Here is a 25214-nt window from a genome sequence, read left to right on the forward strand (position 1 = left end):
TTACATCCGCTTACAGATGTTGTGTTTTCCAGAAGTCGGGATTGCTGTTAAATCTGCCCTCTGCTGGACGAAACCGGGAACAGGCAGGACCAACGGCTAACCAACAGTTAGTTAAGAAGTTCCCAACAGCTCAGATAAAATATGTAACAGCTGGTGTAACCTTTGATAAGATGTGTTTAGCCAGCCTTTTAACCATTTAACACATCTATTAATACCGCGTTAAAGACACTGGGCTAGATACTAGTCAGATAGCTCTCAGCCTGCTAGTTATGTTGATTTAACGTTAGTTGTTTAAATATTGCTAAATGGCCTAATGGTACCACAATACGTGTAACAAAATAAGTTACCTAATGGTATAGTCTATGGGTACCACACAATAATATTTATTTCAACTAAGTGCAAATACATTCAGTAAGAATGTTTTTGCATCCCTGACCAGCTGTCATCAGCTCCAGTGAATTGTAGCCAGTCATACCTAAGTGGTCCCTAAACCCAGCTACTAAATAACAGTGTTTTTTGTGTTTGTTTCACACTGAACACCAATACATTTCAGGACTAGCCCACCACTAGGGCTGAACGATTTTGAAAAAATATCTTATTACAATTGCGATATGATTTGCAGTGTTAGGGGGAATGAACATTTTTATATCATCAAAAGAAATTAGGGTGTGATTTTTGCAGGGATTTGTACCAAACAAGAGATGTTTGTCTCTAGAATATGATGTGTATGCCAGAATATCTCTGCAGATACCAGTATTTCATTTAAAATGGTACTTTGACACACACATCACCGTTAACAAATATTGAGCCTACAGTGATTTGAAAATTGCAGTAGACCATATTGCGATTTCAATAAAATGTCAATTAATGAAGTTTTAAATGGTTTCATTGAGTTTTATTTTAAGTAGTTTCAAATCGTGTGAACACTGTTGCTATTATTATCTTGTAACCAGCCTAGTTGATTTGAAGCACAGACACTGCAAAAAGTAGAATACACACTCTGGTCTTTGCTCCCATGGTGTTTTTACTGATATATTTTTATTGTGCAACACATTTTGATCAATCACATCTTCATCAGGATGTCTGTAAAGATTCTCAGTCATCCAGGTCATAGTTATCCAAAGAAGTTAAAGTCAAGGGCAACTGAACATCTTCAACCAAGTCCAGTTGCCCTTGACTTTAACCTTCTTTGGATATCTTCATCAGGAAAAACAGCACTCTTGAATCTCATATTTTATATTCATATCTCAAAATGATGGCAGTCTGCAACAGGTGCCCAAACTGAAAAGCCTTTGGCTGAAACCCAAAAAACGTTTTCTGAAGGCATTTTTATGGTTTACTTGAGTTAACCAATGGATTTCAAGTTCACTTGCACAACCAGTAGGTACTAAATTGCGCTTTAAAATAAAATTGATATTATCAAGTTGATTGCGTGAGCAATGTACAATCCTGAGTCAAATTCCTCGTATTTGTACACCTGGCAAATAAAGCTGATTCTGATTCTTATTGATATACCATGCATTTTCCCTACCTGTCAGACTGTGCTACCCTCGAAAGACTACATTACCCACAGTCAGACTCCTCCTTCGCAAACGCACATGCGCAGTCATTTGTTCTACTCTGGACAGCTGTAGGAGAAAATGGCAGCACTCATGCTAGGACAGCAGGTAAGACATTCAATGATTTTAGTAATTTGAGTCATTTTACGGTAGTTCTGACTGATTTTTATATAACCTAAAAACACCTCTTAAGTATTGTATTTCTTCTGGAGACCAGGAGGCAACGCTGAATGTCCAACAAATTCTCACGCGGCATTGCACTTGAATGACTGCTAACGTGTTAGCCTACAAGCTAGCTGTCTTAACGTAAATGGTACAAAGAGTGCCAAAAGTTCACCAGCACAAGTTCTAGTTTCTCTGTGTTGAGAACTTTCATTTCTTTTCATTTCCAGGTCCGCCAGTTCAGCACGTCTGTGATCAGACCTGCATCAAAACTGATCAAGGTAAATAACGTCAGACTGCACGAAGCGTAACCTGTGGTTAAAACGTCAGTGTTACAGAAATGGTTAGTGGTTGCAGTTTTAGTTCATATCTGTGTATGTGTCCTTGTAGCCTCCCATCCAGGTCTATGGAGTAGAGGGCCGCTATGCCACTGCACTGTTCTCCGCTGCCAGTAAGCAGAGCAAACTGGACCAAGTGGAGCAGGAACTCGGCAAAGTTACAGTAAGTCAAAAATAAATGTGTATATCTGAGAAATGAAGCATTGGAATAATGCTAATCCATGCAGTTTCAGCAAAATCTACTGTGTCTTTTGTTTTTCAGACCCTGCTGAAGGACTCCAAGCTTTCCAGTGTTTTAATGAATCCTCATATAAAGCGCAGCATCAAGCAGAAGACTTTCAATGATGTTCTTGCGAAGGCTAAGCTTTCACCCATCACCATCAACCTCATCAGTGAGTGGCTAAAGTTTGATTTATACTTCTGCGTCGAATCTACGGCGTAGCCTATATGGTCTAACCTAAGTGGTCCCATTACTGCTATAAGTTTGGCCTCTGCCTTTGCACGGCAGTATCTTAATCAGAGCTAAGTAGACCATAGTAGGCTTTGTGAGTGTAGTGTTCATACGTGTCCTTGTTAAACCAAAATAAGATTGAGCCTATCCGGTTAGGTCGGTAGAGGTTACAGGTATTTGAAGTTAATCAAAGTATTTCTCACTAATGCTAATAAACATGGTTAAGAATAAAAGGATGCTAGTCCACCACCACACACCAGATACGATACAAATGCTTAATTGTTGTGCTACAAAGTAGTCATAGTGAAGAACACATTTCTGTTACTTTTGTAGGTTTGCTTACAGGAATCTCCAACATGCAAATAATGAAATTTTGCAGCTTTTTATGGTAGGTGCCAAAGTGAAATGTAAGATAGACTAGGTAGGAGGGTATCCACAAACTTTTGCTGTTGCTGACTTGTTTTCTGCAGATAGAATATGCATAATAAAGAAAAACATCTCTGCTCAGTTTTATTTAGAAAAACAAATTTTACTAGATTTTATTATCTTGACTGTGTCCTTTTTTAAGACATCTGTGTAGATGTTTTATGTTATAGGCACATTCTCAAATTGAAATCAGCTGAAGGTCTTAATGTCTTTCTTGGGTTCCTGTGACCTCTGGATGACCAAAGGAGGTCACAGGGAGCTAAGGATTGTCAGATGTCCTGTCTACACTAATGTCATGCAGATGGTTGGCATTTTATATATGTGGTCTTCTTACAATTTGTGGAGGTGTGGCGTTTTTGTTCGCACAAATGTGAAAACGTGTTGCGTAAGATTTTCAATTAAGCGAGAGAACTATAATTGTATAAAAACATGTCCTAAAATACAAATTTTAAAAATGGCTATTCAACTCACCAATTGTAAGCTCCACAAAAGATTTTCCCACAGCAGCATTACTCCACAGACCCATAGGAGCACTACAGTATATTGATATTGATCATGGTGTAAATAAAATTGAGCATATGTTTCTAAATTTGATATTTAAAAGAAAATATATAGCAGGACCAGTTAGATGAAATCAGTGTCTATTTATTTTGAACTTATATATTACAATATTATTGCTGCACACCGTTTTCTCACCGTATAGGCTTGCTGCGGTAATTGGTGTCACACAATGTTTGGACACCGATTACATTACTTGGCCACCGCCCCCAACTTTTTTTTGTTTCTTTAAAAAAAAAATCAAACTTATTTAGTTCATTTTTGCTTATCAGTGCCTGCTTTCATCAACTTAAAAAAAATAAATAAATTGTAAAATACTTACTGTGTTATCAATACTTCAGACGCTACCGTTATAATTAGAAAATGCCTGCTCCGTGCAGCAGAATGTCAGCACAGTAGCAGAAGTAAGATTTCATTTGTCACATGAGTGACAGTTGACTGACAAGACGATGGCAGAGGATTTCAAAACAAAAAGCAAAAGGGCCTATTTTTGCCACCAAAATGATAAGATCAAAGTAAGCACTCTACAGATACCTTTTCTTGTAAAACCGGTGTAATCGGTAACACTAGCGTCGCCATGGTTTCATTAATGCTGAGAAAATGTCCTCACCATGGAATCCCCATCCCTGTATAGTTTTCTCAGCTCAAGGCTGTCAATTGGTAATGCAGAGGAACAGAAAAGTGACTATCGCTTAAATGAATCCCGCATTTTCTGTTTCAGATGTTTTGGCTGAAAATGGTCGTCTTACTCTAACTGGTGATGTTATCAATGCTTTTGGCAAGATGATGAGTGCACACCGCGGCGAGGTCATCTGCTCCGTCACTACTGCTCAGGTATGATATGTGGTAGAGATGCATTATACAGTGCATCCGGAAAGTATTCACAGCACTTAACTTTTTCCACATTTTGTTATGTTATAGCCTTATTCCAAAATTTATGAAATTCATTATTTTCCTCAAAATTCTACAATCAAGACCCCATAATGAAATGGGTGAATATACATTATATGTGTGTTCCTGCACATCCTTGTTGAATCCCACACTTCAAAACTGGTCACCTAAAATAAACAGGCTGTATTATGTATCAGTCATTTAAAAACCAATTAAATGCATTCTTTTTACTGTAAATATGTTGTACAATCAACCAACGCATATTTATCCATTTCAGCCCTTGGATGCAGCTAATCTTTCTGAACTGAAGGTAGCTCTCAATGGCTTTCTTCAGAAGGGTGAAACTATCAAGCTGGAAACAAAGGTACAGTGTCCATGCAGTCCAGTCTGCCGCCAATTTACTGAATCAGCAGTAATGTAATCATTTTGAGATCCCTCTGTAATTTTGACTGTTGTCTCCTCTTCGCAGTCCGATCCTTCAATCCTGGGTGGCATGATCGTCAGTATTGGAGACAAGTATGTGGACATGTCCACCAAAACAAAGATTCAGAAGCTGACCAAGCTCATGAGGGAAACTTAAGTCCTGTGGACTTAATTTTGCAAAAGATTGGAGGCGACCTTCAGGAGAAACGCTGATAAATGTATATTGCTACCTGTTCCAGCACTGCAGTTGCTCAATAAATCCAGTGTCTGTGCTTGGGTTCATATGGATGTCAATAAAACCTACAAAAAAAAATGGAGACTGGTCTTTGTTGTCATTGTTTGTTGGTGTTATGACACTTGAATGCTCCTAACAATGACCAGGGGTTAATGATCTTGACTTTTGGTTTAGTTACTAAGTAGAGGTATTGGAAATTGTAGACTATGTAGCAATTGTGTAGTTGTAGACAATTTATAGGCTTGGTTACATTGTAACTGAACGCTGCCGTTTTGCTATTACGATACCTCTTTGTTCAATATGGTCTTAATTTGGCAGAACCACATTGGGTGACACTGATCTGCTCCTGCGTTTCCTGGAAGCCTACGTGCGCATGCGCGGTCATCGCATCCTGTTTTATTAAATTTTTTCCAGGCGAAAATGGCTGCCTCACTCATCTAAACCTCTGCCCTAAAGGATTAAATGAACATGAAATAGGCAGCAGAAATCCCAGTCTCGCTTCAAGACAACACTGATGGACGCCAGGGCGTAGTGTGTGCAGGGTCTTCACAAAGATGTTGTGGCTGCCAGAGAAGGAAAATGTATGCGATTCAAAATTAACCCTTTCCAGTCCAACACCCACCGAAAAATAAGGTACGAAATACTCATTTTGCGTTCTTAAAATAGTTTAGCGTTTTCAGGGGTAAACATTAACGTTTAGTTTTATGCATGCCATCTTTTTTTAATGCAAACTACTACTGTAGTTTACCTCGCTTTGTCTTGACATCACTTGTGTTTGTGTAGCAACGCTAAAAGGCCTGTTTGCTCACTAAAAGAGTGTGTGTGTGTGTATGTGTGTGTGTGTGCGCGCGCGCGCGCATAAGCCTGCGTGGGTATCAATAGGTTGTTGGTCCATTTGTAGAGCGCTGTTTTTATTGTTTTATTATTCCTTTCAACTGCTGCCCAGCAGCTACAGATGAAAATTAGCTCGTAGCCTAGCTAAATCCGGTACAAAGCTGTGCCTTTATTAAGAGGAATGTATTGTTGAACATGGTCCCAGATCTGTAATAAACTAAACTAAAAGGTAAGCTACAAAATTGCTTCTTTGTGTTAGTGTTTGTCCGTGTATACGTGAAGCTTTCCAATCTAATATTTGTGTTTCTCTACACTCCAACAGAAGATGATGCATCAAGTGACCAGTAGCAACAGTGACTATTGTATGAGTGGCCTGGCAGAGGACTGCCATCCAGCCAGCCACTTTGATTTATGTAGCTCACAATCCAACAAATTCTACCCCTCTCAGACAACCCCTGGTTTGCAGCTGTCCCTTGCAGGCTTAGCCCCTTTGCCCCAGGGCATGCACAAAGCCATGGCATGTCAAATGCAAGACACCCAGAATGACTTCCAGCCTCAGACGGTAAGGATCAGGGGCAGTGAGGCTGCAGGGCCCGATGGGTCTAAGAAGAAGAAGGGCAATGGAAAGTCAGGCAGGAGAGGGAGGCCATCGGGGACCACAAAGTCAGCTGGGTACCGTACAAGTACAGGACGTCCACTTGGTACAACTAGAGCTGCTGGGTTCAAAACCAGTCCTGGGAGGCCCCTTGGTACCACCAAAGCAGCAGGTTATAAGGTCAGCCCCGGCAGGCCCCCCGGCAGCATCAAGAGTCTAGCTCGGCTCAAGAACCTTGAGTTTGGTTGTGACGGCGCCAAGAAAATTGACTTTAGCAACTGCAGTGTTCCCAAGAAATTAGACTTCACTAGCTGTGATGTTCCAGCTTTTCCATATGCCATGATGGAGAAAAGACCCCTCTGTGAGCCCAGTGGAAAAGTGGATGAAACCAGTGAATAGCTCTGAGGATTTCTCTCCAGTGCTCCAGTCCAGAAAAACATTTGAGTGCATGAGCAAGAAGATGCTTTGAAAAACATTTCTCTCAAATGTTAGGCGAGGACTTTTTGTCATATAGAAATGGCTCTGACTGACTTCTCAATGTGCAGTGTTTGACATCGTCTTCATCCTCTCATAATAAACAAATTTCAAGTATGTTATTCCAGTTTGGCAGAGATGCATGCATATGAATTAATCACACCAATCAGTATAGGTAAAACATGTATTTATAAGTTTGTGGTTCAAAACTCACTAGAGCGTGGATCTTTCTTCCCCTCAAGCATTTTGTTCCTCTGAATTGTGACATGTTCTCTTACTCTTCTTTAATATTTATATGGCTGGGTTCTTGTGACATTTTCTACATTTTTAAAAAATTGCATTTTAGTACAAACAGCCAATCGAATTAGTATTTTCCTGAGCATAAATATGTGGATGTGTAGTTGTCATTTCTGTGTTGTCCAGTTCAATATTTGTTTTATTTTGTGATATCCTGCATCATGCCTAAAATGGGGAACACTGCAATACATTTTTAAGTAGCTCAAACTGGACAAACTCAATGCATAATATCCTTTTTGGACACAGTATTTTTTTCCTGAACTTTGTGACTATAGTTTTGAGTATGTATTGGAACAGCCTGTTTTTGTCCCCAAACTCACTTGATAAGCACTTCCAGACTTACATGTATGTTGTTATTGCTGTTGATTAGGGGAAAATGACTTAATTAAACAGAAAAAATTGCTTTGTGGATAATGTAATAAATGCAAATGTGCTGTATGTGAAACCAAAATAAAAGAAAGAAATTGTCTTTTCCATGCAGTTGTGCAGAGCTGTTTCCTGTCAAATCGAAAGCATGTGATTCTCCCTGTAGACACAAGGGGGCCCGTGTCCCCAGACAATAGTAATCACCTTGTAAGAATACCTTTATTTACCCCTTGTTAAATGAAATTTCGGCGTACTGACAGTCGTTGTCATACTTTTTAGACGTGGTCTTACACAGTGTGATAGCAGACATGGTTAAAAATACCAATAAAGTGTCATGTTCTAATGTAAACGCTATACAGCTGGTCTATTAGGGTGACTGAAAAAGATACTTCTCGAATCTATCTGGTGTTTCAACTGGATCATTTACCAAAAAGGTTAGAGACAAACCACCTACAGATCTGAGCCAACAACCCTGATAGTTTTTTATTTATTTTAAATGCACAGAGAGGTAAGTTTCTTTGCTGTAAAGTCGGCATGTAAATGGATGGTCTTTGTTTGATCTTCAAGAACTGGCCCACTGCGGCGAGCCCATTGTGCCCTCTTAAGTTTGCGTGTTTATGAATCCATTTGATTTACGATACGCGCACCAAATCCTCATTAGTGTTGTCTCAGGGAAAACTGGAGGAAGACCACTGTTTTCTTTTTTTTAAATCGTAGCAAACCCGTTTTTTTGTGCCCGCTTAAACAGCCACACTGACACCTTCTTCTCGTTTTCCTGAGCGCCTAGCGGCCTGTTTCTTCATGTCAGAGGACTGTGTGGAGAGGCAACATGGCGCACGGAGTTTGGTTTGACCGGAGAGGCCGTGTGGCTGTTTGCGCATTGCAATCATTTTGTTTTCTCGATCTCCCTGCTCTACACACAGACACACACAGGCCTACACTAGTCAGTAGGAACATGCTCAGAAACAATGGGACACATTTATAAAATAGGTCAACCATTCGTTTGTGATTTTTATAGCTGTTGTTTTATACCATTGACTTAGAAACTTCACCTAGATGTACATGCGCACACGCGTGCGTGTTTGTGCGCGCGCGTGTGTTTGGAGGGTGAGTGTCACGGCCCTCTGCAGACGGGGGGGTTGGGTAGCCGTGCCGATTGGTTGCTGGCTCACCAACACAGTCAGCCTGGGCTTGTTTTAACATAACCGGGGGCACTTCGACAGCAGGCAAAAATCATGTAGTAAATAAGCTGCTGTGGCTGTTAGGGGACCGGTTAAGGCACACTGAATTTCGCCGCTGTATGATGTTGCAGCGTAATGGAGATTTACTAGTTATTTTGTATGTAAGGTGACAGTTTTTAGGGGGCCGCCGCTGATGAGGCGATGAAGTGCAGAGAATGAGAGCTGTGCCTTGGCCTACTACTAGTGCTGCTGCAGCTGGGATTGTGCAGATCCGCTTTCAGAAACCGAGAAAAATACTCGCCTGGTGCCACATTATCAAACATCCGCTGTTGGTTTCACGGTGACCGACCTCCAAATGGTGAGTTTATCGCGTTTTTCCACGTGTTGATAGTGCTGTGAACTTAGTCCCGATCAGCCTTTTTTGTGAGTTAATAGTAGCTTCCTATGTCGGTGTGTGGCTGTAGCTTGTTTGTGTGAGCCACTCAATGTGTTTCTGTGATGGCTCAGTGTCACCACCTCTACTACAGCCTCAGCGCTCCTCCACTGACTGTAGCCTACTAGTCAGCGATCGTCATGACCCACAACCATCAGACAAAGCGGTACCATATTCTGATAAGTTTGTGAATGAAATGTGTAGACGCAGCGGGCCAGCGGTTGTGTTCTGTGTTTTGTCTTGTGCCGTCCGACCGGCCTCTAGTATGGAGGCCATGCAATGTCGGCTTATTAGTGTGTGTGCGCGCATAGTCTGTGGCTGGTATGCTCCTTTATAGGTTTCTGCCTGACTCGATAAGATTGCCGCTCTATTTCCGCAATGTTTTTATAGCCAGCATGTTATGCTGTATTGTACAGTAGGCTATACAAGGCTAAATAAGGCCTACAGATTACAGTGAGGAACTTAAATGGCACATTTCCCTTATCTAACCTGCATCTTCTTTTATTTGACAGGATATAGCTGTGACAACATGAATCAATCATACAGACCGGCTGTTAGGGCAGACTCGGTGTTTGGCTCAAGCCAGTCAGAGCTGAGGCCCCGCAATGGTCTTGTGAGTACTTCCTATGGAAACCAGTGTGGCATAGTGAGGCGTGGGTCAGACCAACCATCAGCCGTGCAACTGCCATCCTCCAGCCTCAGACAGCCAGCTGTACTGGGGCACAACCAGCCAGACCAATCTCACTGCTACAGCCCGCTGAAGAGGCTGCAGGACCTGAACACTGTGGTCAACAGACCTGACATAGAGAGGGATCTCCATCCAGGGAACCACTTGCACTGTGCAAGCCCAATTAGTGATGACGATGATGATGAGTTTGAGGCACCGTCAGTCCAGCTGCCTCCTTCTCCAGGCAATGATGACATGGAGCCTTTGGAGACTCTGCAGGACATGAACAGAAACGGCTTCGCCCCTCACAGTCCTGATAGCTTGGAGGACTGCTCTCCCATCCCCAATGGCTTCCTGCATTTTGAGTCCACTCTGTTTGACAGCAGTGAGATTAAGGAGGAGGATGAGGAGAGGGAGCACAGTAGTAGTGAGGACCTAGCGCCTTTTCACCACTCACCAAAGTTGAGTAAGAACCTAAACGTTGCTGACAGTAAGACCACATGTAGCTCAGGGGTGGATAAAAGAACGTACAAACCTACTGTTTTTAATCTGATGTCCAAAACTATATCTGAACTCAACCCTACACTAAGCCCCAGCGCACTGCCAGAAATCACTATGCGAGATGGGTGGAGCTTTGGTGAGGAATCAGACAGTGATGGTGAACTTACCTCTCCTGTTGACCCTGGACTTATTTCACCTGCTGGCACCAACTCTAATGTGAGTCTGAAACACCTGGGATGCTTACTTTATAACCTCCGTACAACCAAAGCTATATAATGCTGTCAAAGTTCATGTTGGTTACTTATTTCCGTGGAGAAGGGAAAAAGGAATGCATGTGTCGAAATGATACTTGGGTGTAACTTTAATTTACCTGGACCACTTACCCCAATGCCAGCTGTAATCAAAATCACTTTTATCGGCCAGGTGTGTGTACACAGGAGGAATTTGACTCCGGTCTTACATTACTCTGTACATAAACAGAACAAGCATAAACAAACAGGACGACAACAAGCTCAACAAAAACAGACACAAACTACAGTGTACAGTACACACAAACATGAACAAAAACAGTGACAATGCCATACTAATTTAATGTTATTGATCATTCAGAAAGTAGTTGCACCATGGATATAGAGCAAAAGTTTTAAAATATGAACACAAAACATTTGGATTGGAATACAAAAGTAAATCATTCAAAAGAGATTACTCGGAATGTCAGTTCTATCTTGACAGGAATTTTGATTACTAATTTTATGGTGTACAGTATCACCTTTTTTCCTTCATTAGATATTAATGTATTTTGTGTATGTATTTATTGTTGTGGCTAGTCCAACAGCCCAAAGAAAAAGCCTCCTCCTGCTGTGAAATACTTGGAAGGAGACTTGGTGTGGGCTAAATTCAACAGACGGCCCTGGTGGCCCTGCCATGTCACCTGTGACCCAGATAAGGGGACCTACACTAAGATGAAAGGTGAGGTTTCATTCATAATGAAGGTGAGAGGGTTTAATTTGAATATGGATTTTATTATCAAATTGTTTCCCACAACTCAACATTTACCTGAGAACACAGGAATTATACTGTGTGCAAGGTAATTAATAAGTTGACCATCAATCTAATTTTGTGTCAGTTCCCAGTCCCCGTCCTTGTCGGATGTATTTCCTGGAGACGATTGGGGAGATTTTAGAAAGTGCCTGGGTCCCAGGGAATGCCATTCTTCCTTTTGAAGGAGGCCATCAGTTTGAAGGCCTACCTGTGCTTAGACGGAGAGGGAAGCAGAAGGAGAAAGACTACAAGTATACGGTAAATTCCCGAAATGACTGGAAAAATATCATATAATCTTACAGCGTATTATTTTGAATGTTATTTCTGTTCTTGGCAGATACCCAAAAGTTTACTGACTGCATGGAAAGTCAGTGTGGCAGAAGCTGAGTATCTGCTCCCAGATCGACAAAGGAATACTGAAAGCATGCTTTCAGTACCGGTCAATGGAGAGGAGCGTGTGCCCAGCCCACTCCCTACTGAAAAGCCACAGGAGGCCCCCTCTGTCTCTGTGGACACTGGTCGACCTCCATCACCCAATATGGCCCCCAACGGAAATGAGCCCTGTCTCATCAAAAACTCTGCTGCAGTTCAATCCAGCAAAAGCAAAGCTTGTAAGAAGAAAAAGAAATGTTTGTCAGACATATTTGGACATATAGTTGGTGGATCAATGGAATCATCTACTATCACAAACATGGTGGATCAGTTTCATACTAGAACTTGTGCACTGAAACAAGAGCCAAAGGACTCACCTTATGCAGACCTGGATACAGTTCCAATGCTGCATCGTCCTAAACGCACAGCAATGTCTCCAATACAGGATATAGACAGATTGGTCCAAAAAGAACAGGGTTCAACAAAAGCTAAAACAAAGTTAAGTGAAAAAGTAAGCTGCTCAGCAGATTCCTGTGATTCCTCAAGCATTTTAACAAATAAGTTGACATCTAAAGAATCAAACTCTGAGCAGAGTTTTGGCACCTGTAATGAAATGCCACACAGTTCAACTGAAAAGCACTCTATGAATCTTCCAGCCAGCAGTCGTCTGATGACGAGGGCTCTGAAAGCAGAGGAAGAGACAGATCTCAAAGATGCACTGGCCTCAAGCCAAACCTCAGCAGATGCCCACGCTGATAATTGTCCTGTGAACACACCGACTAATACGCCCATCAAAACTGAAATGTCTCCAGACCGGGAATCGCCCAGCAATGCATCATCTTTTACAGATCACAGTTCTCCAAAAAGGCGCGCAAGGAAGCCTGATAAGAAAAACATTCGTAATGGCTCACTGATAAAGTCTAAGTGTGTAAGCTCAAGTGTACCCTCTGTGCAACCTGTTAAGATCAAGACAGAAAATATTATCCCAGATCTCTCATCATCTTCTTCCCCATCCTCATCTCTGTCTCCAATGGATGCTTTCCAGGATGCCAAGGAACTAACGTTTAAATCTCTTGTGAAGGAAGACAGCAGTGACTCTGAGTTGACTGTATTTCGGCCAGATTCTAATTATAAATTCAGTACCTTCCTGATGCTACTTAAAGACCTGCATGATACCAGAGAAAAAGAAGGTAAACCCCTGAATCTCCCGCCACCACCGGTCCTAATCAAGGAGGAACCCTTGGTAATCCCTACTTCTACAGGAGGAGACCCGCTGAAGGGTTCTTGTGATGGTTTCGCTCAAGGGATCAAAACAGAAAATGGACAGTCAGGGAAATCCACAACACCCCAAAACAGAGCAGTGAAAACCAAGAATAGGACTAAACCTATCATGACCGCTGACACTTATCATTGTGAAGACTTTCCTGTTTACTCACAGATTGGGAACGCAGACAAGCAGCGTCGAAAACAACGACTACCTGCCAAGCTGAAACTCAGCATACCTGGCCTCTCTTCGGACCTGGCTGACTTGGCTTATGGCAGGGAGTTTGTTAGTGGCCACGCTGACTTAGCTGATCCTGGGTCTCGTCCTCCCGTCGCTGCTGTTCCCTCAGCAGCCAGCTACCTCGATAAGAACTCGGGATCCGCAGTGGCTCCAAAGAAGCGCTGGCAGTTGGTTGAGGAGGCTGCTCAGAATAAAGGTGAAGTTACGAGTGAGGTGTCTACTGAGATGAACGGGTCTTACACCATGAGAGCGCCGCCAGATCTTGATCTGGGAGTTGAGGAGGAGAATGACTCACAGTTTTCAGAGACAGGCAGCACAGCCGGTAAGACACAGATTGCAGATGTTAAGTTTATCCGTTGAGATGATAAAATAAGAAAGCATTAGAGCTGTATATTTGTGGTGTTGAGGCACTTATTCTGCAAGAGGGCTCTGGGATCTACTGTGGCACAAAAGTGTAAATGCGTTTTATGTGTATTTACGCAGGACTTTCAGAGAACAAACGTCTCCGGAAACCAACTAAAAGGCTCCTGGAGTCAAGAGAGGAGTATGAACAAATATTTGTTCCAAAAAAGAAATCAAAGAAACACACCTCAGAATCTTCCAAAATGGTAAGTTGTTTTCATTTTCAGACAATACCAGTGAAAGTACACAACAATAACTGATGAAGTATCTTTTATTGACTCGATTCTTCAAAATTCTCTGTTAAAGATATTAAATATCCAGGAGCGAATGCTCTTACAGTATTTTATCATGTAGCATCTGTACATACACCTTAACTTTTGCTGAGCATCCCACAGTAAAGTATGTGTTTCCAGGGAAGCTTTACAACCCATTTCAAAAGGACAGATACTGTCGGTCATCTCAATTGCCCTTCTCTGTAAACATAAATAATCTATTATTACTAATCTACTTCTAATGGAAATAAGCTAAGTAATTGTTATAATTGAACACCATATTCATCCCACCATTCAAAATTTGTCTGTTCAAATAGTTGTAACGTTCCATCAGTTATGGTGTTTTCGCTAAGTCTACCATTACAAATACCGTCTAGACAGACTTTTCATCTCTGGAAAACATAAAATACCATTGGAACATGTTAATCTGCAGCTGGTAACATGTTATGACCCAACACAGGTAAACACAGCCTGTGTATGTAGTTGAAATTACATATTTGATGTACTCCAATGGTGCTTCGTTTGCATGTGTGTACACAGCAGACATCAGGGATGACAGCGCTCCGTGATCTCAGCACCACACCGGGAATAAATACCTCAGCCTCGCCCTCAGCCTCGTCTCCTGTAGAGCCCACAGAGGGTCCGTCAGGCCTGGAAGAGAGTCCATCTCAGGATGAGCTTTCTCCTGTAGCACCCTCAGTGTCTCCAGCCACAACACAACCCTCCCATGACAGACAGACAGCAGACGAAACAGATCTACCTCCTGAATCTGGTAAATCTGAACATTATGTTTAGTACATGATCTTGCAGTATGATTTGTGCCAGAGTTGTTATTTTTCCATCAGAATAGATAATACATTTTTGTGTTATTTTTTACTTTAGACGCAGGGTTATTAGTTCAAGAAAGAAAGAGGCCAAGGAAGCTGTCGCACAAGGTGCTGGAGTGTACCATAGAAGAACTGTCTGTTGCTCCTACAAAGAAGAAGGTATTCTGGGACTCGGTTGGGAGGCATACTAGCCAGCTATCTTTGTGAGGGAGGACAAAAACAGCCCACTTAGTGTTTTGGACTACCATCAGAGATGTTCAGTGTGTCTTGTTTGTTTTCTAGGAACCAAAGCGACACACCGGAATTTCTTCAGAGGTGAAAGTTTTAGTCAAGAAATCTAAGGTATTTCAAAAGCACAATCACTATCTCCATATCCCACCAAACAATGTGATGCTGGAGTATCATCATCACAATAACCGTCCTAAACACAATGAAATCTCATATTGGACAGGTTGTTTCTGTAAAGAAAGAGAAGCCTGTAGCCAGCACACCCGCTCCCCCTGCTGCTGCTGCCTCCCAGCACTCAGAAAGCAACGATCTCCTCGGGGCCCTCACTCCAAACAGGCCTCCCAGTCCCCGAGGGTCTAAGACTCCGAAGGAGGAGGTAGAGATAGATGCCTCCAGCACTGAGGAGAAACAAAATGTAGACACTGGAACACTAACTCCCAAACCTGAGGTGTGCATGTTGTATTGTTCCTCTACTAAGTGATTGGTCATCCATCAAAGAGGAAAATAAGCTACAGCATTCCATGCGGATAACAGTGTGCTTGAGTGACAATATCTCTTTCTTCATCTCTGTAGGTGCTCTCTGCTGGTTTGAATGACAGCTTGTCTTCCCATGGGGATGTAAAAGGGAAAATAGGACCTACATCCTTAAAGGAGAATGTCTGCCAGGTGAGATAATCTACCAGAAAGTATTTATTTTTAGCTTTGAAAGGTTTGGTTTCTGGCACACATTATGTGTAAACGCCTGGATCATTACCATGTTTCATCATGTGTATATGTGTCTATGTTTCTGCAGGTGTGTGAGAGGACAGGAGACCTGCTGGTGTGTGATGGCCACTGTTATGGAGCCTTTCACCCGCAGTGTATTGGCTTGTCAGTGGCTCCCAAGGGAAAATTCCTCTGTCGTGAATGCAACAGTGGTGCGTGCACCTTGTGTCTGACACAGGGCTGAAATCTGTTGCTGATTACTGTAAATGTGTGTCCTTACATACTTGATTTAAGAAATATGTAATTGTACTTATTTTGTGCTTTCAGGTGTCCACACATGCTTTGTGTGTAAGAAGTCTGGCAATGGGGTAAAGCGATGCATGATACCACTGTGTGGGAAGTTCTACCATGCCGACTGTATACTGGCATACTCAGCTACCCAGCCACATAACAAAGGCTTCCGCTGCCCTCTGCATGTGTGTCTGTCTTGCCACATCAGCAACCCACTCAACATCTGCAGCTCTAAAGGTAAGCGCCGTCCTTTGCTTGTGAATTTAAACCTGCTATCACTACGTCACGTGCCACTTGGCTTCAGCTCATTGTCCTAATCTGACATGAGTGGAAGGAGTTTCATTTTTTGTTATTTGCACACCAAACTCATCAGTAAAGGGCTTTGAGGTTCTTGAGCGGAGATAGCAGGATTTGTTTTGGTGATTAAACTGACAGACTCACTGTCTGGAGCAATGAGCTGTTTGAATAAATAGAGGTATACCTGATCTAGTGGCTGTAAGTGATAACTCTTAGGCTACTGGTACAGTTTCTAATGACACATGAGCAAAAATGCCAGAGAAGATCCTTAATGTTTCTTGATGTGTGTTGATATGGATTTTGGCTCAATAAACCCAAAACTATGAAGAACCCTAGGCACTGGTGAAACTTGCCACACTCAAATGACTGCTGTGTTGTGCTTTGTGGAACCATCTCTTTTGATAATTCTATAAAAACTTAGTTAATTTGTGTCAATCAAGGTGGAAGTGCATTTGAAGAGCTCCATAAAGCAGTCAGTTGACTGAGAGCAATGTGTGTCGCCAGTGTATTATCACAAAGCGTCCTGACCAGAAATGCATGGATTAAGCTGTCTTTGCTCTTCTGTATTTTCATCATAGGTCGGTTGGCTCGATGCTTGCGCTGCCCTGTGGCCTATCATGCCAATGACAACTGTATGGCAGCAGGCAGCTTGGTGCTGGCAAACAACAGTTTCCTCTGCCCAAACCACTTCACTCCCCGCAAGGGCTGCAAGAACCACGAACACATCAACGTGAGCTGGTGCTTTGTCTGCTCTGAAGGTAAGTCTTAATACAAATTTTCCTGTCTCCATGTTTCAGATGTGGCTGCTTTGGGAAATGCACTGTGTCTTTCTTCTGGAGAGTGCATTGTGTTGTAAATTTAATTTAATTACTGATCCTATTTTCCAATTAAATACTTCTCTTTTTTTATCTGTAAAAATTGCTTTTCTCTCGATTTGTCTTACCATACACAAAACTGTCTCTGAACCCCAGGATCTTATAAGGCCAGGCAACCCAAGCTTTGCGTTGCCACATGTAAACAGAGTTTAGCACCCTAGTTACTAACGCAGATGATGAAAATTGGAGTTTGAATGCACTGCCTTATCTCCTTATGGTATTGTCTTCATTGTCACTGTTTTGTATTCAGTTAGTGGATCAGCAGCTGACACTGACATTTTTTGCTAATAGATTGTTTAGCATTTATTTTCTGGTTACTTCAACAAATGTTTCTTATTGTCGAAAATCCAAATACCTTCAGGTGTTTAGAGTATTAGTCAGAAGAAATAATCAATTTTAAGATGGCACTTTGGCCTCTGTTAATGTTTGACGGCCACTTGTCATAATTTTGAACATTTTTATAGACAAATCAATAACAAACGATAAGCAATAAATTAATGAAAATAACCTAATCGTTGTGTTTGGCTGTGATTTTGTAGGCGGAAGTCTGCTGTGCTGTGAAGCCTGCCCTGCTGCTTTCCATCAGGAATGTTTGAATATGGAGATGCCTCAGGGCAGCTGGTTCTGCAATGACTGCAAAGCTGGAAAGAAGCCTCGTATTAAGGACATTCTCTGGGTCAAATGGGGTCGTTACAGGTAAGGGCTCAGCATTGCCTGCCCCGTACATACAGTGGCTCTGAGCTTGGCTATATAAATACGTGCCCGTATTTGTGTTTGTGAAACCTGGTCGTACTATTTAGATGGTGGCCTGCAGAAGTCTGTCTTACCAGAGATGTTCCAAATAACATCTTGAGGATGAAACATGAGGTGGGAGAGTTCCCAGTACAATTCTTTGGCTCAAAGGATTTTGTGTGGACCTACCAGGCCAGAGTCTTCCCCTACATGGAGGGTGACACCCACAACATAGAAAAAATGGGAAAGGGTGCAGATGCAGTGTACAAAAAGGGTATGCAATTGTGTTCATTCATTGTATTTGTGTATTTATTGTGTTTAAGATATGTTCCTACTTTAAAAAATTGTTTGAGTAAAGATCATGCTTTGTCTTTGTAGCCCTGACTGAAGCAGCAGAGCGGTTCAGAGAGCTCCAGGCAGAAAAGGAGATGAAGCAGCTTCAGGAGGACAGAAAGAATGACAAGAAACCTCCTCCATACAGGCACATTAAGGTACTGCGTGTCACCACATACTCATTTGTGCTATTCTAGCCTGACTAAAGAACAGCTCACTGAGATGTACAGTAAAAAAAAAATAAAAAATTTGTTCCTGTCTCTATCTATTAGGTAAACCGGCCAATTGGGAAGGTGCAGATTATTACTGCTGACCTATCAGAGATCCCACGTTGTAACTGTAAGGCGTCTGACGAGAACCCGTGCGGCATCGACTCCGAGTGCATTAATCGCATGCTGATGTACGAGTGCCACCCTCAGGTGTGTGCGGCAGGGGAGCGATGTCAGAACCAGGCCTTCACAAAGCGCCAGTACACACCTGTGGAGATTTACAGGACGCTGTCCTGCGGCTGGGGTTTACGTGGCGTGTCGGACATCAAGAAGGTATGTTAGAAGAAATCGTGTGTGTGTGTGACTGTAATGCTCTCATTAATCTCGCTCTGTTATGGATAATCTCTCTGGTCCTGTTTCTGTTGCTTCTCAGGGAGCCTTTGTGAGTGAATATGTCGGGGAGGTGATCGATGAAGAGGAATGCCGAGCCAGGATCAAACACGCCCAGGAGAACGACATCTGTAACTTCTACATGCTTACACTGGACAAGGTGATTCTGAGCCTGATGACCACAAACACAATACTCTGTGTATGATACAGCTTAGCAACACTACTTGATTAGTAATGTAGGCGAGTGCTTGGTGCAAACCAGTTTGTATTTTCCTATTGCAGGACCGGATCATTGATGCCGGGCCAAAAGGGAACCAGGCTCGCTTCATGAACCACAGTTGCCAACCAAACTGTGAGACTCAGAAGTGGACTGTGAACGGGGACACCAGGGTGGGGCTCTTTGCTCTACAAGACATCCCAAAAGGTTTGAGTGACCACCTACTTCTCATTTTGGTGTTTTGTGTTGGATTAATGCAGATTATTTCATTAATTTAATGTGTAGTTTAATAAACTACACATCGGAGCGCAGCATAGATCTAATACACCGTATACTACAGGGGAGGAGCTGAAGTTCAACTACAACCTTGAGTGTCTTGGCAATGGTAAAACTGCCTGTAAATGTGGAGCACCCAACTGCAGCGGTTTCCTGGGTGTCCGGCCGAAGGTAAAAGCTTACATTTGAAGAGTTTCAGCGCAAGCAAGCACACTTTCCCCCTTAAGATTATCCTTTTGCTGCCCTTGACTAAATGTACTTCGAAGAATAGCTGCCTTGTAACCTGTCTTTTCCTTGCTCAGAACCAGCCGCCAGCTGAGAAACTGAAACTAAAGGAAGGGAGGAGGAAGAAGAAGACCAAGCAAGAAGTGACTAAGGAGAGGGAAGATGAGTGCTTCAGCTGTGGTGATGGGGGCCAGATAGTGTCCTGTAAGAAGCCGGGTTGCCCGAAGGTCTATCACGCTGACTGTCTCAACCTGGCCAAGAGGCCTGCAGGCAAGTAGAGGCTGAATATTATGAGCAGTTTGGTAGGGATATTGAAATCAATTTTAATATGAATGTAGGCTATTTATTTTAGGTTAGTAGCTATCTTATAGGCTATCACAGAGACTGGTCATGTTCCGCCCCACCTTTTGCGATGTGGGCGCAGGTAATGAGGTGAGTTTTCAGTAACCTAAATGTTGAGATTCAGTTTTTCCACCACTATTTGAGCACATTTTATGGCATTAATGGATCTTTCGTTTCATTGCTTTATGAAGTTTTATTTAGAACAATGTTAGGAAAACTTTAGAGTGTGTTAAATAAATTAATCTCATTTTTGAAGTGACCAGAACTTCTTTAAAGTGAGGTGGAACAACCATTTATTTATTCAGTGCCCGAGTCTTTTAATGCCGACACACAGCTGAGCTGAAAGAATAAGGGTGATATTTTCATACAGATCATAAGAACGCATCAAATCAACGCATTAGCCTATTATAGACGCCTGTTCATGTAGGCGTTCACACTGTCTGCGTCTCCCAGCATGTGTCTGCTGCACCCGTGCTACTTAGACCATGTCATAGCCTATTTCTGTAGTATTGTAGTATACAGTTTGCTCTTCGTTTGTGAAATATGACGCTCTGCTGACAGTGGACTTGTTCATGTCTGCGATTGGTCATCAGCTGCTAACACCGCCTCTTTTATGTGAACACGCTCACGGCTGGATTGGGAAACCCTGGGTTGACATACCGAGTTGATAACCAGCTTCGGGGTACCGCTTATCCAGATCTTGATTGTTAGGGTTAGTTAAGCCAGATAATGTAAAGATATCCTGGGTATGTTGAACTTGCCTTGTAGTACAGGCCCCAGATTTATCTTTGATAACATATCATTTCTAAAGATTGAATGTATTTTCAATCTCTCAGCCAGTTGGGTGACTTTTTAAGGATATTTTGACCTCTATGAGCAGTGACATAAGACGGAGCTGTCGCTCTAAAAACAATTGATTTGTTATTAAAAAAAATTTATTATTGGAGCCTTCAGCCTAAAATATTTTTTCTTAACTTAGTAATAATGGTGATCTTGTGTCCAGGGCGATGGGAGTGTCCATGGCACCAGTGTGACGTCTGCGGTAAAGAGGCAGCTTCGTTCTGTGAGATGTGCCCCAGCTCTTACTGTAAGGAGCATCGTGAAGGCATGCTCTTTATCTCCAAGCTGGACGGCAAGCTGTCCTGCAGTGAACACGACCCCTGTGGACCTGACCCGCTGGAGCCGGGGGAGATTCGTGAGTACGTGCCCAACATGACCTCCGTGAGGCCCGGGGCCATGGCTGTACCTGTCTCACACTCGCTGGTCCCAGACTCCAGAAAAACCAGCTCCGCTCCCATCGCTTCCTCTGCTGGCCAGGCTGCAACAGCTGGGCAGGGTCCTCCTCCTCGTCTCTATATAAACACAAAAACTGCTACCTCGAGCTTCGTCCCTTCCAGCAGGTCTTACGCCACAGACGGGACGGAAGGGAACGCGTTTTCCACTCCTACGTCCTCCAGGGACGAGCGAGAGGACGGTGAGGTGGAGGACGGGGAGGTGTGTGGGTTAGAGGTGGAAGACGTGGAAGAAGACATGGAAGACGATGACGATGATGATGACGACGACGATGACGACGACGAAGAAGCAGAGGAGGAAGAGGATGACATGGAGGAGATGGAGATAGTTGAAGATGAGGAGGATGAGCCGCTGTATGGAGGTGACCAGCCCGAGGAACACGACGGTGACGAAGAGGAGGACGAAGGAGGGAATGTGTATGATACTTGGGGTGATTATGTGGACGAAGATGCTGATGATGGAGAGGTGGAGGGGGAGGACTCGGAGGAGTGGGGGAGGGTGGAGGACGATGACAAGTGACTCGGTCTATCCATTCCTTTATAACTTCTCAGCAAAAACTCTCAACAGGCATTCAAAGGACTAAAAAGTTAGAAAAGACTAAGAGTTTGATACTTTGGTACCTACTTGAACGCGACACTGCCTTCGCTTTGGTACCACGTTGCCTTCTCATCCCCAGACTGCCGGACTGACAGTGGGGATGTGTACTGGTGCTAAGGCTCAAGGACTGATTCAGTCCGTCTCTTTATACTTCTGTCGATAGGTTTATTTGTGTCTGGTGCTGTTATGTTCTTTTGTTTATTCTCTCAACATTGTTTACATTTTTTGGCCTTTTTTAATGTTTGGAATATAAGAAAAAGGTGAGAGGTTTCGCCTGACCAAACTGTCATCATAACGCCATCTTATGTTGTTGTTACTGTCTTGACCTTGTCTTTCTAATTACAAGAGTGATCAAAATGGTGTTCTCACTGGTCCATGTTACAGTTAAGCACAACACCTGCTTGGTGCTTCTGAGTAACGCAACAATAAACGCACTGGCGTCATTGAGGCTTTAGATGATCCATCTCACTACAAAAACAGTCTGTTCTTTCTATTAATTCATCCTTTTTCCCCCCTCCAAACAGGTAGGTCAGAGCTCAGGATCGGAGGCATAGAGAACTAAAGTAATGTTGTGATGTTCTACAATCTCTAAATGCATCACAGATATAAACTAAAATTTGTTTTGCATCCATCACTGCTGTCCCATTCACTGAGTTAGAAAATAAAATTAAAGTACGTATTCACTTGGTATCAAGTATTTCGTTACCTTACAGTCACATCTGGCATAAGAAATATTGTCTGAAAAAGTTGAGGCAATATATCACAAGGCTTTATTTCAGTTAGCTGCTGCAACCTAACATCTACATATATGATAATAATAAAATAAAGAAACAAACCGTATCAGAAGTCAGGAGATAAGGAGAGAAAAATAGCAAGTTGTACTTCTGCAAGTTTTTGGTGCTAATCGTGCTTCCTATAACCTATTTAATTGTTTTACCACTTGAAAATGATGTTTGTATTAATAATTTCCTAGTACATTACATAGCTACAATGAATTTTCTGCCGATTTCCTTGCAAATCATACAAAACTCAAAGTGAGATTTACCAAGTCGGGGGGAATTGTTAATGAAGGAAATAAAGAAGAAGAGGATGATAATAATATGCCATTTGGATAGAGTTGCTGTAATTTCACTTCTATGTATCGGTCATGGCCAAATGAAGCTTTGTTCCTCACACTTTCAAAGCACAAAATGTAAAAAGAAAAAAAAGATATGGTCAGATGCCCTCAAGAATTGGTGTCAGTATTAACTGATAAAAATGACCTACTTTAGAGCCCTTAAATCATTTGATATTGTGCTTTGGTATTGCATATCCCCAAATTAAGTTTCAATTAATTGCATTGTTGCTAATCCAGCAGGGCAAAGTGTGCTTGCCTACACAATTTAATGGTGTGAACGGAGCATAATTTACATATAGATATTTAGAAGTGTTGTGATAAGCATAACAACATCTGCCATGTACCACACAGAAAGGAAAAACACTGCTTGGATAAGTAATCGTGAACAGTGGTGTCTTTGCGTTGAGGTGGTACATCTCGGCATGTAGTGCAAACAGCTGTGTCCGCTAGGTGCCGCTCTGTCCAGCAGGGACGTCACGTCGGTGAATTGAACACCACGGAGACAGAAAGGACGTGACGTAGCTGTAGTGGATGTAAAATGGCGACGGTCGTGTGTTAGGTGAAAACACAACGGACGAGCGCAAACTCAGAGCTAGATACAGAGGAAATTATCGTTTCTACAAGGGAAATATTAACCGCTGTGGTATTTGTTGGATCTCACTAAGGTAACCAAGTTATTTATTAAATCAGTTTATACAAGGTAAAATACTTTTTTCCACGTTGAAGTCACTAAGCTGGTAAACAGCAAGGTGAGCTAACTTAACGTTAAAGTGACGATAGCGTCTGTTTCGCGTTACTCGGCCGCATTGAGAGCTCAATGAGGTATATTCCTTGTGGCAGGTTCAGTCATGACCGAGCAGCCTGACGCCAATGTTGGCGTTAGCCAGGAGGGGATCGTGGGCCTGGATGAGCCCAAGAAGATGACCAGGGAGGACTGGAGGAAGAAGAAGGAGCTGGAGGAGCAGAGGAAGCTCGGAAACGCTCCAGCTGAGGTGGACGAGGAGGGCAAGTGAGTTTATGTCTGTGCAGAGAGTGGGTCCTCGGAGTAACGTTAGCTGAAGAAATGCTCCAGTTGAGCTCGCAACCTGTTCATATCTGGAGGTTTTAAAGGTCTAATTAGCAGAGGCCAGTGATGTTAAACAATTTCTCAAAATCAAACTCTAGCGATATAGTATTGCACTTATTTAAAGTTGGAGGACTTGTGAGAGACGGTCTTTAAAAAGAGCAGTGAACAACATCAATGTAGCCGAGGTCGGGATACTCTGACTTAACTCCTCAAGTACTGGATACAGCATTTCAGTCAATAGCATCTTTCATTAGGTCTTCCCTACCTGGTGAATGACACATTCATCTCATCTCATCATCTCATGAGATTTATTGTAATTACAGCTTCTGACTTGTAAAAAGCATTCACATCAACATCCAGGTGATAATTATGATTTAGGAAACTCAGATGTTTGGTAAACAAAACATACATGGACCCATCACCATCCAAAGTCCATTCTTCCAGGGAATTACACCCAAATGTAATGGATCTATATTTTCAATGAGCAGTGTATTTGATCAGTTAGCCATCTTGAGTTTATGTGTAAACATGAATCTTTCTCATCTCTATCGTACTTCCTGAGTTGAACTCTTCATGACAAGATAACTGATCTTCATTTGTAAAATCGTTGCTGTTTATTTCTTAATTGCCATCTTTATAATGAAGGTGCTGTTGTAACATTAATATGAACCACTTGTGCTGCTTCCTTTCTCTTCCAGGGACATTAACCCTCACATCCCACAGTACATTTCATCAGTGCCATGGTATGTTGACCCATCCAAAAGGCCCACACTAAAGCATCAGAGACCACAGTCTGAATGTCAGAAGCAGTACTCAACCATTGGAGAGTGGTACAAGAGAGGAGTGCAAGAGGTGAGGGTGAATCGATGAGGTAGTTTCATAGAGCCATTACAAATGAATTTTCAAGTTAATAGTGCAGTGTTTTTTTCTCTCCAAACAGAATACTGTCACCACTAAATTTCGTAAGGGAGCCTGTGAAAACTGTGGTGCGTTGACACACAAGAAGAAGGACTGCTTGGAGGTAAAACAGATCTTTCCATAGAGATGAATTTTCTCTCACTTCTAGGGATGTCACGATAACAGAAATTAAATGGCCCATACCAATTCCAGTGAAATTCCAAGATTCTCTATACCAAATTTGATACCTCGGTAAAAACAACACAATGAATCCCATGAACTTCAAAATACACTCCTTTTTAATAAAAAATAAAT

General features: G+C 42.4%; 4 protein-coding genes across 6 annotated transcripts; all 4 read left to right on the forward strand.

Moving 5' to 3' along the window:
* The first annotated feature begins 45 nt into the window (after window positions 1-45).
* Window positions 46-5125, forward strand: atp5po (ATP synthase peripheral stalk subunit OSCP). Of its 2 annotated transcripts, XM_046030070.1 has the most exons (8): window positions 46-106; window positions 1539-1667; window positions 1952-2002; window positions 2112-2222; window positions 2322-2451; window positions 4216-4328; window positions 4663-4749; window positions 4855-5125. In XM_046030070.1, exons 2-8 carry the CDS (start codon window positions 1641-1643, stop codon window positions 4963-4965), a joined length of 630 nt encoding a protein of 209 aa, XP_045886026.1. In that variant the 5' UTR covers window positions 46-106; window positions 1539-1640; the 3' UTR covers window positions 4966-5125. The 2 variants fall into 2 exon arrangements, with proteins under 2 accessions (XP_045886026.1, XP_045886027.1); XM_046030071.1 differs by lacking the exons at window positions 46-106; window positions 1539-1667 and adding an exon at window positions 1854-1872.
* Window positions 5126-5426: 301 nt separating this feature from the next.
* si:ch1073-44g3.1 (uncharacterized protein LOC797133 homolog) lies at window positions 5427-7719 on the forward strand. The gene is made up of 2 exons (XM_046030069.1): window positions 5427-5676; window positions 6200-7719. Exon 2 carries the CDS (start codon window positions 6203-6205, stop codon window positions 6869-6871), a length of 669 nt encoding a protein of 222 aa, XP_045886025.1. The 5' UTR covers window positions 5427-5676; window positions 6200-6202; the 3' UTR covers window positions 6872-7719.
* Window positions 7720-7905: 186 nt separating this feature from the next.
* nsd1a (nuclear receptor binding SET domain protein 1a) lies at window positions 7906-22273 on the forward strand. 2 transcript variants are annotated; one of them, XM_046030061.1, is made up of 23 exons: window positions 7906-8043; window positions 9736-10607; window positions 11219-11360; window positions 11518-11690; window positions 11770-13630; window positions 13792-13916; window positions 14523-14754; window positions 14865-14968; window positions 15092-15151; window positions 15261-15485; window positions 15611-15703; window positions 15831-15954; window positions 16070-16270; window positions 16909-17088; window positions 17745-17901; window positions 18006-18211; window positions 18316-18428; window positions 18543-18812; window positions 18913-19029; window positions 19152-19293; window positions 19427-19533; window positions 19665-19857; window positions 20933-22273. In XM_046030061.1, exons 2-23 carry the CDS (start codon window positions 9753-9755, stop codon window positions 21739-21741), a joined length of 6489 nt encoding a protein of 2162 aa, XP_045886017.1. In that variant the 5' UTR covers window positions 7906-8043; window positions 9736-9752; the 3' UTR covers window positions 21742-22273. The 2 variants fall into 2 exon arrangements, with proteins under 2 accessions (XP_045886017.1, XP_045886016.1); XM_046030060.1 differs by lacking the exon at window positions 7906-8043 and adding an exon at window positions 8416-9148.
* Window positions 22274-23440: 1167 nt separating this feature from the next.
* On the forward strand, window positions 23441-25214 carry LOC123957356 (pre-mRNA-splicing factor SLU7-like). The gene is made up of 4 exons (XM_046030072.1): window positions 23441-23601; window positions 23777-23945; window positions 24701-24854; window positions 24943-25214. Exons 2-4 carry the CDS (start codon window positions 23785-23787, stop codon window positions 25042-25044), a joined length of 417 nt encoding a protein of 138 aa, XP_045886028.1. The 5' UTR covers window positions 23441-23601; window positions 23777-23784; the 3' UTR covers window positions 25045-25214.

The sequence above is a fragment of the Micropterus dolomieu genome, linkage group LG19 (assembly GCF_021292245.1).
Source record: "Micropterus dolomieu isolate WLL.071019.BEF.003 ecotype Adirondacks linkage group LG19, ASM2129224v1, whole genome shotgun sequence".
Taxonomy (NCBI): domain Eukaryota; kingdom Metazoa; phylum Chordata; class Actinopteri; order Centrarchiformes; family Centrarchidae; genus Micropterus; species Micropterus dolomieu.

Coding starts and splice junctions, on each gene's coding strand:
- si:ch1073-44g3.1 (XM_046030069.1), top strand. CDS start 6,203: ATGATGCATCAAGTGACCAGTAGCAACAGTGACTATTGTATGAGTGGC.
- nsd1a (XM_046030061.1), top strand. CDS start 9,753: ATGAATCAATCATACAGACCGGCTGTTAGGGCAGACTCGGTGTTTGGC. Junction 15,486..15,610: donor CACTAACTCCCAAACCTGAG/GTGTGCATGTTG, acceptor TCATCTCTGTAG/GTGCTCTCTGCTGGTTTGAA. Junction 17,089..17,744: donor GTGCTTTGTCTGCTCTGAAG/GTAAGTCTTAAT, acceptor GTGATTTTGTAG/GCGGAAGTCTGCTGTGCTGT.
- atp5po (XM_046030070.1), top strand. CDS start 1,641: ATGGCAGCACTCATGCTAGGACAGCAG. Junction 1,668..1,951: donor CACTCATGCTAGGACAGCAG/GTAAGACATTCA, acceptor TTTCATTTCCAG/GTCCGCCAGTTCAGCACGTC. Junction 2,452..4,215: donor CATCACCATCAACCTCATCA/GTGAGTGGCTAA, acceptor TTTCTGTTTCAG/ATGTTTTGGCTGAAAATGGT.
- LOC123957356 (XM_046030072.1), top strand. CDS start 23,785: ATGACCGAGCAGCCTGACGCCAATGTTGGCGTTAGCCAGGAGGGGATC. Junction 23,946..24,700: donor GAGGTGGACGAGGAGGGCAA/GTGAGTTTATGT, acceptor TTTCTCTTCCAG/GGACATTAACCCTCACATCC. Junction 24,855..24,942: donor ACAAGAGAGGAGTGCAAGAG/GTGAGGGTGAAT, acceptor CTCTCCAAACAG/AATACTGTCACCACTAAATT.